Source organism: Oncorhynchus kisutch, linkage group LG13, assembly GCF_002021735.2.
Source record: "Oncorhynchus kisutch isolate 150728-3 linkage group LG13, Okis_V2, whole genome shotgun sequence".
Lineage (NCBI taxonomy): Eukaryota > Metazoa > Chordata > Actinopteri > Salmoniformes > Salmonidae > Oncorhynchus > Oncorhynchus kisutch.
The window spans coordinates 14,002,336-14,018,528 of record NC_034186.2 but is presented as its reverse complement, the minus strand read 5'-3'; the positions used below and the strand labels follow the sequence as shown (position 1 = coordinate 14,018,528).

The window sequence follows — 16,193 nt, the reverse complement described above, 5'->3', positions numbered from 1 at the left end:
CTTTGTAACCACGTACCTCTGTGAGAGTGGATTCTCGGAAATCACTAGCATGAAAACTAAATACAGTGAGTGTGGAACATGATTTAAGACTGAGACTCTCTCCCATACAAGTTATGCGCATCCCTTCAAGCACACCCTTCTCATTAACCTGTGGACAGTTATTCACAATTTCTGATGAACAAAGGAGGTTTTATATGTAAGATGGTTAAAATAAAGAGCAAAATTAATGCTAATTATTACTCGTGCCCTGGTCCAATAAAAGCTCTTTGTCACTTCCCACGAGTCGGGTTGTGGCAAATACACACTCATTCTTATGAAAAATAAATGTATAGTGCAGGCTTACAATGATGGCAAAAAACAACATCTGAGACGCTGACCCTGGTGCTAGAGGGGTATGCAGCTGGAGGTTGAATGTTTGCAGGGACTATAACAAGTTTGGGAACCGCTGAAGTAGCCTGATTTCAGATGTGTCCAAGATAATTTGGAAAATCATTCTTGCAAAGCATGTAAACATTTTAAACAAACTAATATATTAATCTTGACGATCCACAATCGTGTTATTGTGTGCATGTAACCGTGCTCAGTGGGAGATGTAGACAGCTGGTGCAGTAGAGATTAGGGTTGAAAGCAGCGCTCTCTCCACTCTATCTCTCTGTCGTTTGAGGTGTGATTTCTCCTGCTGTAGTGAGAGATTGGTGGAAAGTGCATGGACTTCAGAGAAAGTTCCTCCCTGACACTACTCTGAGCCTACAAACCACACAACGAGGCCATCAAAAAAAATCCATTACCCATAATCCCCCACATCTGTCTGGGAGATTAAAATGAAGGCAGAGCAGACCAGTGGTGCTCACCACAATCACTACTACTACTACGACTGCTGCTGCTCATTCCCACCACCACGACTGCTGCTGCTCATCCCCACCACCAATACTACTACTGCTCATCCCCACCACCAATACTACTACGACTGCTACTGCTCATCCCCACCACCACTACTACTCATCCCCACCACCACTACGACTGCTACTGCTCATCCCCACCACCACTACTACTACGACTGCTACTGCTCATCCCCACCACCACTACGACTGCTACTGCTCATCCACACCACCACTACTACTACGACTGCTACTGCTCATCCCCACCACCACTACTACTACGACTGCTACTGCTCATCCCCACCACCACTACTACTACTATGACTGCTACTGCTCATCCCCACCACCACTACTACTACGACTGCTACTGCTCATCCCCACCACCACTACTACGACTGCTACTGCTCATCCCCACCACCACTACTACTACTGCTACTGCTCATCCCCACCACCACTACTACTACGACTGCTACTGCTCATCCACACCACCACTACTACGACTGCTACTGCTCATCCACACCACCACTACTACTACTACTGCTACTGCTCATCCACACCACCACTACTACTACTACGACTGCTGCTGCTCATCTCCACCACCACTACTACTACTACGACTGCTACTGCTCATCCACACCACCACTACTACTACGACTGCTACTGCTCATCCACACCACCACTACTACGACTGCTACTGCTCATCCCCACCACCACTACTACTACTACTACTGCTCATCCACACCACCACTACTACGACTGCTGCTGCTCATCCCCACCACTACTACGACTGCTACTGCTCATCCCCACCACCACTACTACTCATCACCACCACTACTACTACTCATCACCACCACCACTACGACTGCTACTGCTCATCACCACCACCACTACTAATCACCACCACTACTACTACTACTACTACTCATCACCACCACTACTACTACTACTCATCACCACCACTACTACTACTACTACTCATCACCACCACTACTACTACTACTCATCACCACCACCACTACTACTACTACTCATCACCACTACTACTACTACTCATCCCCACCACCACTACTACTCATCCCCACCACCACTACTACTACTGCTCATCCCCACCACCACTACGACTGCTACTGCTCATCCCCACCACCACTACTACTACGACTGCTACTGCTCATCCCCACCACCACTACTACTACGACTGCTAATGCTCATCCCCACCACCACTACTACTACGACTGCTACTGCTCATCCACACCACCACTACTACGACTGCTACTGCTCATCCCCACCACCACTACTACTACTATGACTGCTACTGCTCATCCCCACCACCACTACTACTACGGACTGCTACTGCTCATCCCCACCACCACTACTACTACGACTGCTACTGCTCATCCCCACCACCACTAATACTACGACTGCTACTGCTCATCCCCACCACTACTACTACTACGACTGCTACTGCTCATCCACACCACCACTACTACTACGACTGCTACTGCTCATCCCCACCACTACTACTACGACTGCTACTGCTCATCCACACCACTACTACTACTACTACTACGACTGCTACTGCTCATCCACACCACCACTACTACGACTGCTACTGCTCATCCCCACCACCACTACTACCACTGCTACTGCTCATCCCCACCACCACTACTACTACGACTGCTACTGCTCATCCACACCACCACTACTACTACTGCTCATCCACACCACCACTACTACTACGACTGCTGCTGCTCATCCCCACCACCACTACTACTACGACTGCTACTGCTCATCCACACCACCACTACTACTACGACTGCTACTGCTCATCCACACCACCACTACTACGACTGCTACTGCTCATCCCCACCACCACTACTACTACTACTGCTACTGCTCATCCACACCACCACTACGACTGCTGCTGCTCATCTCCACCACCACTACGACTGCTACTGCTCATCCACACCACCACTACTACTACGACTGCTACTGCTCATCAACACCACCACTACTACTACTACGACTGCTACTGCTCATCCCCACCACCCACTACTACTACTACTGCTACTGCTCATCCACACCACCACTACTACGACTGCTGCTGCTCATCCCCACCACTACTACGACTGCTACTGCTCATCCCCACCACCACTACTACTACTCATCACCACACTACTACTACTACTACTCATCACCACCACCACCACTACTACGACTGCTACTGCTCATCACCACCGCTACTGCTCATCACCACCACCACTACTAATCACCACCACTACTACTACTACTATACTCATCACCACCACTACTACTACTCATCACACAACTACTACTACTACTCATCACCACCACTACTACTACTACTCATCACCACCACTACTATACTACTACTACTCATCACCACACTACTACTACTACTACTACTCATCACCACCACTACTACTACTTACTACTACTCATCACCACCACTACTACTACTACTACTCATCACCACCACTACCTACTACTACTCATCACCACCACTACTACTACTACTACACTCATCACCACCACTACTACTACTACTACTCATCACCACCACTACTACTACTACTACCATCACCCGACCACTACTACTACTCATACACCACCACTACTACTACTCATCACCACCACCCACTACTACATACTCATCCCACCACCACCACTACTACTACTCATCACCACCACCACTACTACTACTCATCACCACCACTACTACTACTACTCATCACCACCACCACTACTACTACTCATCACACCACCACTACTACTACTTACTACTCATCACCACCACTACTACTACTACTCATCACCACCACTACTACTACTACTACTACTCATCACCACCACTACTACTACTACTACTCATCACCACCACTACTACTACTACTACTCATCACCACCACTACTACTACTCATCACCACCACTACTACTACTCATCACCACCACCACCACTACTACTACTCATCACCACCACCACTACTACTACTACTCATCACCACCACCACTACTACTACTACTCATCACCACCACCACTACTACTCACCACCACCACTACTACTACTACTTCATCACCACCACCACTACTACTACTACTCATCACCACCACCACTACTACTCATCACCAACCACCACTACTACTACTACTACATCACCACCACCACTACTACTCATCACCACCACCACTACTACTACTACTCATCACACCACATACTACTACACCACCACCTACTACTACACCTCATCACCACCACCACCACTACTACTACACCTCATCACCACCACCACCTACTACTACTACCTCATCACCACCACCACTACTACTACTACTCATCACACCACCACTACTACTACTACTCATCACCACCACTACTACTACTCATCACCACCACTACTACTACTCATCACCACCACTACTACTACTACTACTCATCACCACTTACTACTACTTACTACTCATCACCACTACTACTACTACTACTACTCATCACCACTACTACTATACTACTCATCACCACTACTACTACTACTCATCACCACCACTACTACTACTACTCATCACCACCACTACTACTACTACTCATCACCACCACTACTACTACTACTCATCACCACCACTACTACTACTACTCATCACCACCACTACTACTCATCACCACACTACTACTACTCATCACCACTACTACTACTACTACTACTCATCACCACCACTACTACTACTCATCACCACCACTACTACTACTACTCATCACCACCACTACTACTCATCACCACCACTAATACTACTACTACTCCTACTACTACTACTGCTCATCACCACCACCACTACTGCTCATCACCACCACTACTACGACTGCTACTGCTCATCCCCACCACCACTACTACTCATCACCACCACTACTACTACTACTCATCACCACCACTACTACTACTCATCACCACCACCACTACTACGACTGCTACTGCTCATCATCACCACCACCACTACTAATCACCACCACTACTACTAATTATACTCATCACCACCACTACTACTACTACTACTACTACTCATCACCACCACTACTACTACTCATCACCACCACCACTACTACTACTCATCACCACCACCACCACTACTACTACTACTCATCACCACCACCACCACTACTACTACTCATCACCACCACCACCACCACTACTACTACTCATCACCACCACCACTACTACTCATCACCACCACTACTATTACTACTACTCATCACCACCACTACTACTACTACTCATCACCACCACTACTACTCATCACCACCACTACTACTCATCACCACCACTACTACTACTCATCACCACTACTACTACTCATCACACTACTACTACTACTACTACTACTACTCATCACCACCACCACTACTACTCATCACCACCACTACTACTACTCATCACCACCACTACTACTACTCATCACCACCACTACTACTACTACTCATCACCACCACTACTACTCATCACCACCACTACTACTACTCATCACCACTACTACTACTACTACTATTCATCACCACAACTACTACTACTCATCACCACCACTACTACTACTACTCATCACCACCACTACTACTACTACTCATCACCACCACTACTACTCATCACCACCACTAATACTACTACTACTCCTACTCATCACCACCACTACTAAGACTGCTACTGCTCATCACCACCACTAGTACTACTACTACTGCTCATCACCACCACTAGTACTACTACTACTGCTCATCACCACCACTAGGACTCCTACTACTGCTCATCACCACCACCACCACCACTACTGCTCATCACCACCACTACTATGACTGCTACTGCTCATCACCACCACTAGTACTACTGCATCACCACCACTACTACCACTACTACTGCTCATCCACACCACCACTACTACTGCTACTGCTACTGCTCATCCACACCACCACTACTACTACGACTGCTACTGCTCATCCACACCACCACTACTACTACGACTGCTACTGCTCATCCACACCACCACTACTACGACTGCTACTGCTCATCCCCACCACCACTACTACTACTACTGCTCATCCACACCACCACTACTACGACTGCTGCTGCTCATCCCCACCACTACTACGACTGCTACTGCTCATCCCCACCACCACTACTACTCATCACCACCACTACTACTACTACTCATCACCACCACTACTACTACTCATCACCACCACCACTACTACGACTGCTACTGCTCATCACCACCACCACTACTAATCACCACCACTACTACTACTACTACTCATCACCACCACTACTACTACTACTACTACTACTACTCATCACCACCACTACTACTACTACTACTACTACTCATCACCACCACTACTACTACTACTCATCACCACCACCACTACTACTACTCATCACCACCACCACCACTACTACTACTACTCATCACCACCACCACCACCACTACTACTACTCATCACCACCACCACTACTACTACTACTCATCACCACCACTACTACTACTACTACTCACCACCACTACTACTACTACTCATCACCACCACTACTACTACTACTACTCATCACCACCACTACTACTACTACTCATCACCACCACTACTACTCATCACCACCACTACTACTCATCACCACCACTACTACTACTACTACTACTACTGCTCATCACCACCACTACTACTACTACTCATCACCACCACCACTACTCATCACCACCACCACTACTACTACTCATCACCACCACTACTACTACTACTACTCATCACCACCACTACTACTACTACTCATCACCACCACTACTACTACTACCTCATCACCACCACTACTACTACTACTACTCATCACCACCACTACTACTACTACTACTCATCACCACCACTACTACTACTACTACTCATCACCACCACTACTACTACTCATTCACCACCACTACTACTACTACTACTCATCACCACCACTACTACTACTACTCATCACCACCACTACTACTACTCATCACCACCACTACTACTACTCATCACCACCACTACTTACTACTCATCACCACCACTACTACTCATCACCACCACTACTACTCATCACCACCACCACTACTCATCACCACCACCACTACTACTACTACTACTACTACTCATCACCACCACTACTACTACTACTCATCACCACCACTACTACTCATCACCACCACTACTACGACTGCTACTGCTCATCCCCACCACCACTACTACTCATCACCACCACTACTACTACTACTCATCACCACCACTACTACTACTCATCACCACCACTACTACTACTACTCATCACCACCACTACTACTACTCATCACCACCACCACTACTACGACTGCTACTGCTCATCACCACCACCACTACTCATCACCACCACTACTACTACTACTACTCATCACCACCACTACTACTACTACTACTACTACTCATCACCACCACTACTACTACTACTACTACTACTCATCACCACCACTACTACTACTACTCATCACCACCACCACTACTCATCACCACCACCACTACTCATCACCACCACTACTACTACTACTACTCATCACCACCACTACTACTACTACTACTACTACTCATCACCACCACTACTACTACTACTACTACTACTCATCACCACCACTACTACTACTACTCATCACCACCACCACTACTCATCACCACCACCACCACTACTACTACTCATCACCACCACCACCACCACTACTACTACTCATCACCACCACCACTACTACTACTACTCATCACCACCACCACTACTACTACTACTCATCACCACCACTACTACTCATCACCACCACTACTACTACTACTCATCACCACCACTACTACTCATCACCACCACTACTACTACTCATCACCACTACTACTACTACTACTACTACTCATCACCACCACTACTACTACTCATCACCACCACTACTACTACTACTCATCACCACCACTACTACTCATCACCACCACTACTACTACTACTCATCACCACCACTACTACTACTACTCATCACCACCACTACTACTACTACTCATCACCACCACTACTACTACTACTCATCACCACCACTACTACTCATCACCACCACTAATACTACTACTACTCCTACTACTACTCATCACCACCACTACTAAGACTGCTACTGCTCATCACCACCACTAGTACTACTACTACTGCTCATCACCACCACTAGTACTACTACTACTGCTCATCACCACCACTAGGACTCCTACTACTGCTCATCACCACCACCACCACTCATCACCACCACTACTATGACTGCTACTGCTCATCACCACCACTAGTACTACTGCATCACCACCCACTACTACCACTACTACTGCTCATCCACACCACCGCTACTACTGCTACTGCTACTGCTCATCCACACCACCACTACTACTACGACTGCTACTGCTCATCCACACCACCACTACTACTACGACTGCTACTGCTCATCCACACCACCACTACTACGACTGCTACTGCTCATCCCCACCACCACTACTACTACTACTACTGCTCATCCACACCACCACTACTACGACTGCTGCTGCTCATCCCCACCACTACTACGACTGCTACTGCTCATCCCCACCACCACTACTACTCATCACCACCACTACTACTACTACTCATCACCACCACTACTACTACTCATCACCACCACCACTACTACTAACTCATCACCACCACTACTACTACTACTACTACTACTACTACTACTACTACTACTCATCACCACCACTACTACTACTACTCATCACCACCACCACTACTACTACTCATCACCACCACCACTACTACTACTCATCACCACCACCACCACTACTACTACTCATCACCACCACCACTACTACTACTCATCACCACCACCACTACTACTACTACTCATCACCACCACCACTACTACTCATCACCACCACTACTACTACTACTCATCACCACCACTACTACTACTACTAATCACCACTACTACTACTACTACTCATCACCACCACTACTACTACTCATCACCACCACTACTACTACTCATCACCACCACTACTACTACTACTACTCATCACCACCACTACTACTACTACTCCTCATCACCACCACTACTACTACTACTCCTCATCACCACCACTACTACTCATCACCACCACTACTACTACTCATCACCACCACTACTACTACTACTACTCTACTACTACTACTACTACTACTACTACTACTACTACTACTACTACTACTACTGCTCATCACCACCACTACTACTACTACTCATCACCACCACCACTACTCATCACCACCACCACTACTACTACTCATCACCACCACCACTACTACTACTCATCACCACCACTACTACTACTACTACTCATCACCACCACTACTACTACTACTACTCATCACCACCACTACTACTACTACTCATCACCACCACTACTACTACTACTACTCATCACCACCACTACTACTACTACTACTCATCACCACCACTACTACTACTACTCATCACCACCACTACTACTCATCACCACCACTACTACTACTCATCACCACCACTACTACTACTCATCACCACCACTACTACTACTCATCACCACCACTACTACTACTACTACTCATCACCACCACTACTACTACTACTACTCCTCATCACCACCACTACTACTACTACTCCTCATCACCACCACTACTACTCATCACCACCACTACTACTACTACTACTACTACTACTACTACTACTACTACTACTACTACTACTACTGCTCATCACCACCACTACTACTACTACTCATCACCACCACCACTACTCATCACCACCACCACTACTACTACTCATCACCACCACCACTACTACTACTCATCACCACCACTACTACTACTACTACTCATCACCACCACTACTACTACTACTACTCATCACCACCACTACTACTACTACTCATCACCACCACTACTACTACTACTACTCATCACCACCACTACTACTACTACTACTACTCATCACCACCACTACTACTACTACTCATCACCACCACTACTACTCATCACCACCACTACTACTACTACTACTCATCACCACCACTACTACTACTCATCACCACCACTACTACTACTCATCACCACCACTACTACTACTCATCACCACCACTACTACTACTCATCACCACCACTACTACTGCTACTACTCATCACCACCACTACTACTACTACTCATCACCACCACTACTACTACTACTCATCACCACCACTACTACTACTACTACTCATCACCACCACTACTACTCATCACCACCACTAATACTACTACTACTACTACTGCTCATCACCACCACCACTACTGCTCATCACCACCACTACTACGACTGCTACTGCTCATCACCACCACTACTAAGACTGCTACTGCTCATCACCACCACTAGTACTACTACTACTGCTCATCACCACCACTACTACTACGACTGCTACTGCTCATCACCACCACTAGTACTACTACTACTGCTCATCACCACCACTAGTACTACTACTACTGCTCATCACCACCACTAGTACTACTACTACTGCTCATCACCACCACTAGGACTCCTACTACTGCTCATCACCACCACCACTACTGCTCATCACCACCACTAGTACTACTACTACTGCTCATCACCACCACTACTATGACTGCTACTGCTCATCACCACCACTAGTACTACTGCTCATCACCACCACTACTACCACTACTACTGCTCATCACCACTACTACCACTACTACTCATCACCACTACTACTAATCACTACTGCTCAACACCCCCACCACTTCTACTAATGCTCTACACCACCACTACTACTACTACTTCTGCTCATCACTACTACTACTACTACTACTACTCCACCACTACTACTACTGCTCATCACCACCACCACTACTGCTCATCAACACCACCACTACTGCTCTACACGACCACTACTACTACTGCACTACACCACCACTACTACTACTACTACTGCTCAACACCACCACCACTACTACTACTGCTCAACACCACCACCACTACTACTACTGCTCAACACCACCACTACTACTGCTCAACACCACCACTACTACTGCTCAACACCACCACCACTACTACTGCTCAACACCACCACCACTACTACTGCTCAACACCACCACCACTACTACTGCTCAACACCACCACCACTACTACTACTGCTGCTCATCACCACCACCACTACTACTACTACTCATCATCACCACCACCACTACAACTGCTACTGCTCATCACCACCACTAGTACTACTACTACTGCTCATCACCACCACTACTACAACTGCTACTGCTCATCATCACCACCACTACTACAACTGCTACTGCTCATCACCACTACTACTCATCACCACTACTACTACTACTCATCACCACTACTACTACTACTCATCACCACTACTACTACTACTCATCACCACTACTACTACTACTCATCACCACTACTACTACTACTACACCACCACCACCACTACTACTACACCACCACCACTACTACTACTACTACACCACCACCACTACTACTACTACACCACCACCACTACTACTGCTCATCACCTCCACTACTACTACTGCTCATCACCTCCACTACTACTGCTGCTCTACACCACCACTACTACTACTTCTGCTCATCACCACTACTACTACTTCTGCTCATCACCACTACCACTACTGCTCTACACCACCACCACCACTACTACTGCTCAACACCACCACCACTACTGCTCTACACCACTACTACTACTACTGCTCATCACCATCACCACCACTACTAATACTACTCATCACCACTACTACTCATCACTACTGCTCAACACCACCACCACTACTCTACACCACCACCACTACTACTACTACTGCTCTACCACTGTAGCTCACTACCACCACCACTGTAGCTCACTACCACCACCACTGCAGCTCACTACCACCACCACTGCAGCTCACTACCACCACCACTGCAGCTCACTACCACCACCACTGCAGCTCACTACCACCACCACTGCAGCTCACTACCACCACCACTGCAGCTCACTACCACCACCACTGCAGCTCACTACCACCACCACTGCACACGGAGATAAGTGTTCCTAGAAAGGATCAAAACACATTTAAACACAAGAAGGGGGATAAGGGGTTTGTGGATCAGGTTTAGGTTAATACTCACTCAACCATGGAGGGGGGGATGGTGCAGCAGTCCTGGATGGCGTTCAGAGGAGAGGTCAGGTGGGCTGTGTATGACGCCTCCACTACCTGCTTGTTCCTGTTCACCACATCCAGGTAGCGGTTAAACTTCTCACGGATCTTCTTCGCAAGCTACACACACACACACACACAGTTAGATATATTCTGTATGACATGGTACACAAGGTCCTCGTCATCATCATGGTAGAATTACAGCACACGCTCAGTCAGAAGATGAAGTACCTTAGTTGAGCACCTATTCATGTATGAGTACCCTCCCATTCTATAGGTCAGAGACTACGTTCTGTATTAATCACAGTTTGAACAAGGCACGTATAACACACACACACACACACACACACACACACACACACACACACACACACACACACACAAGGTCCTCATACATACTGGCTGAATTACCAAGGGAAAGATCTGTGAACAGCATCAAAGCCTCTCAGACCTCAAAACCAGACTCTGTGTGAAAGCTGTCAATGTTGAGGAAAAGTCATGATGGGTGGTGGAGGGCTAGTGAGGAATAAACCTGTGTTACACGCTCAAAGCAAGGAAACCAAGAAGGAAAAAGGAAGATCTAGTCCCTCCTAAACAAAGGGCGGATAATTGAATCCTGCTGGTTAGTGGTAAGCCTGACGAGTCCCCTGTGTTGGTGCTGAGCGATTTGTGCTTTTTGAGGTTGGTTTGATTTGATTATCAAAAAATAATGGTCTGTGATTTTTTTATTTTATTATTAACTGCACAATGCAATGCATTGAATGCTGTAACACAGAATACAACTATTAATACATGTCCATGATGGTAGTGACTCCTCATAATAACCATCATTTATTCACATTACTTTAATGAAATATTTCAGTTGTTGTATATATTACATTTGGTGACTTCATTTCATTCCAAGTCCTCATATCATCTCTATAGAGCGGTTGTCTAGGCTGTCTGACAAAAATCACTATTTTAGTAGTTCTTCAGAGTAAATAAGGCATACTTTTATGACTGCTGAATACCAACTATCAATCACTGAGATCATGTATTTTCAGGTAGAGATACAGTGGGGCAAAAAAGTATTTACCAATTGTGCAAGTTCTGCAACTTAAAAAGATGAGAGAGGCCTGTAATTGTCATCATAAGTACACTTCAACTATGACAGACAAAATGAGAAAAAAAATCCAGAAAATCACATTGTAGGATTTTTTATGAATTTATTTGCAAATTATGGTGGATAATAAGTATTCGGTCAATAACAAAAGTTTCTCAATACTTTGTTATACCCTTTGTTGGCAATGACAGAGGTCAAATGTTTTCTGTAAGTCTTCACAAGGTTTTCACACACTGTTGCTGGTATTTTGGCCCATGCAGATCTCCTCTATAGCAGTGATGTTTTGGGGCTGTTGCTGGGCAACACGGACTTTCAACTCCCTCCAAAGATTTTCTATGGGGTTGAGATCTGGAGACTGGCTAGGCCACTCCAGGACCTTGAAATGCTTCTTACGAAGCCACTCCTTCATTGCCCGGGCGGTGTGTTTGGGATCATTGTCATGCTGAAAGACCCAACCACGTTTCACCTTCAATGCCCTTGCTGATGGAAGGAGGTTTTCACTCAAAATCTCACGATACATGGCCCCATTCATTCTTTCCTTTACACGGATCAGTCATCCTGGTCCCTTTGCAGAAGAACAGCCCCAAAGCATGATGTTTCCACCCCCATGCTTCACAGTAGGTATGGTGTTCTATGGATGCAACTCAGCATTCTTTGTCCTCCAAACACAACGAGTTGAGTTTTTACCCAAAAGTTATATTTCGGTTTCATCTGACCATTTGCCATTCTCCCAATCTTCTTCTGGATCATCCAAATGCTCTCTAGCAAACGTCAGACGGGCCTGGACATGTACTGGCTTAAGCAGGGGGACACGTCTGGTACTGCAGGATTTGAGTCCTTGGTGGCGTAGTGTGTTACTGATGGTAGGCTTTGTTACTTTGGTCCCAGCTCTCTGCAGGTCATTCACTAGGTCCCCCCGTGTGGTTCTGGGATTTTTGCTCAACGTTCTTGTGATAATTTTGACCCCACGGGGAGAGATCTTGCGTGGAGCACCAGATCGAGGGAGATTATCAGTGGTCTTGTATGTCTTCCATTTCTTAATAATTGCTCCCACAGTTGATTTCTTCAAACCAAGCTGCTTACCTATTGCAGATTCAGTCTTCCTAGCCTGGTGCAGGTCTACAATTTTGTTTCTGGTGTCCTTTTACAGCTCTTTGGTCTGGGCCATAGTGGAGTTTGGTGTGTGACTGTTTGAGGTATTTTATACTGATGACAATTTCAAATAGGTGCCATTAATACAGGTAACGAGTGGAGGACAGAGGAGCCTCTTAAAGAAGAAGTTACAGGTCTGTGCGAGACAGAAATCTTGCTTGTTTGTAGGTGCCCAAATACTTATTTCCACCGTAATTTGCAAATAAATTCATTCAAAATCCTACAATGTGATTTTCCCCCTCATTTTGTCTGTCATAGTTGAAGTATACCTATGATGAAAATTACAGGCCTCTCTCATCTTTTTAAGTGGGAGAACTTACACAATTGGTGGCTGACTAAATACTTTTTTGCTCCACTGTACCTTGAAGCAACAGCTCTCTATCTCTCTCCATCGCGCGTTCTTCTGTGGCTTCCCCACACTAACCTAATGCAGCAGGCGTTAAAGAAACAGAGATCGGACAAGTGGATTATGGTTATTGCAGTTAATTACCAAGTTTTTGGCGCTGAACTATGTAGAATATTGGCTTGATGGAAACTACAACTCTCTACTGAAAAGTCACAGGGAAAAAAAAATTGAATTCAAACCGGTCAGTCAATTAGTTGTTTAAAAAACAAAAAATAATCTAAGATTTCAGTAAATTTTTGCTCAACATTACTCTCTGCCCTGTGTAAGTGTGTTAGCTAAAGCTAGGTATACATTACAACTCTCAGAGGGGGAGTCATGGCTGAGTGCACACATCTCTGAGCCTCATGCAAAAAGGGTTCCCTCTGGGGGACACTAATAACCAGCGCACCAGCAGCTCTTCACAACAGGTACCTGTTCCTACTCTGGAGCTAATGAAAAGCCCCCACGGGGAACCTAGTTAGAACCTACAGGACCGTAGGTCCTGCATACATAGCCTGCATACAATAACACAGATTAGAAATGAACACAAACAAGCACTACGAACTCCAACTCATAACATACAGCAGCTATAGGCCTACACAGAAACATGACTGGGGCGGCAGGTAGCCTAGCGATTAAGAGTGTTGGGCCTGGAACCGAAAGGTCGCTGGTTTGAATCCCTGAGCTGACTAGTTTAAAAATGTGCCGATGTGCCCTTGAGCAAGGCACTTAACCCTAATTGCTACTGTAAGTTGCTCTGGATACCAGAGTCTGCTAAATGACTAAAATTGTGTTTTTTAAAGATACTACATTCAATTACTGCCTGGAAAAAAACAGGACAGAACCATTACTACTGCAACCAGTCGCCATGTCTGTCCACATCGCATAATGAGCCATGCCTGCCAACACAGCCCTGGCCCAGGCCAGGAACAGAGAAATGTGCTCCGACCCATTGACCGCGATTCCCTTAATCAGGCAGCTGCTATTCCTATTAAATCAGACAGCCGCTGCTCCCAGTAGGGCTTTATACAGGCCCAGTGGCGTCACAGCCACACTATACATAGGATCAGTCCCAAATGGCTCCCTATATAGTGCACTACTTCTGACTACAGGCCATAAGGCTGAGGTCAACAGTAATGCACTATGTAGCCTGACGATGGTGCCATCTGGGACTCATCCATACTGTAAACCCCTTCAGACTGGGCTGGACCAGCACGCTCACACAGCAATTAGCCCCAATGTGGACTGTAATATGTCTGTCTGTGTGTGTGTGTGTGTGTGTGTGTGCCACAGCAGTATTATGTCTGTGTGTGTGTGTGTGTGTACCACAACCCGGGGTAAATAGAGAAATACCCATTCATGAGAAACTAGACACCAAAGAACTGCAAAGCACAGGTTTAGGGTCTGAC

General features: G+C 46.2%; 1 protein-coding gene across 2 annotated transcripts in view; it reads right to left on the bottom strand.

Moving 5' to 3' along the window:
* cachd1 (cache domain containing 1) overlaps positions 1 to 16,193 on the bottom strand; it is a 116,926-nt gene that overhangs the window by 65,373 nt on the left and 35,360 nt on the right. For both annotated transcript variants that reach the window (XM_031785634.1, XM_031785635.1), the window contains exon 3: positions 12,117 to 12,265. In XM_031785634.1, the coding sequence (XP_031641494.1) occupies positions 12,117 to 12,265 (149 nt within the window). The remainder of the gene's footprint in view (positions 1 to 12,116; positions 12,266 to 16,193) is intronic.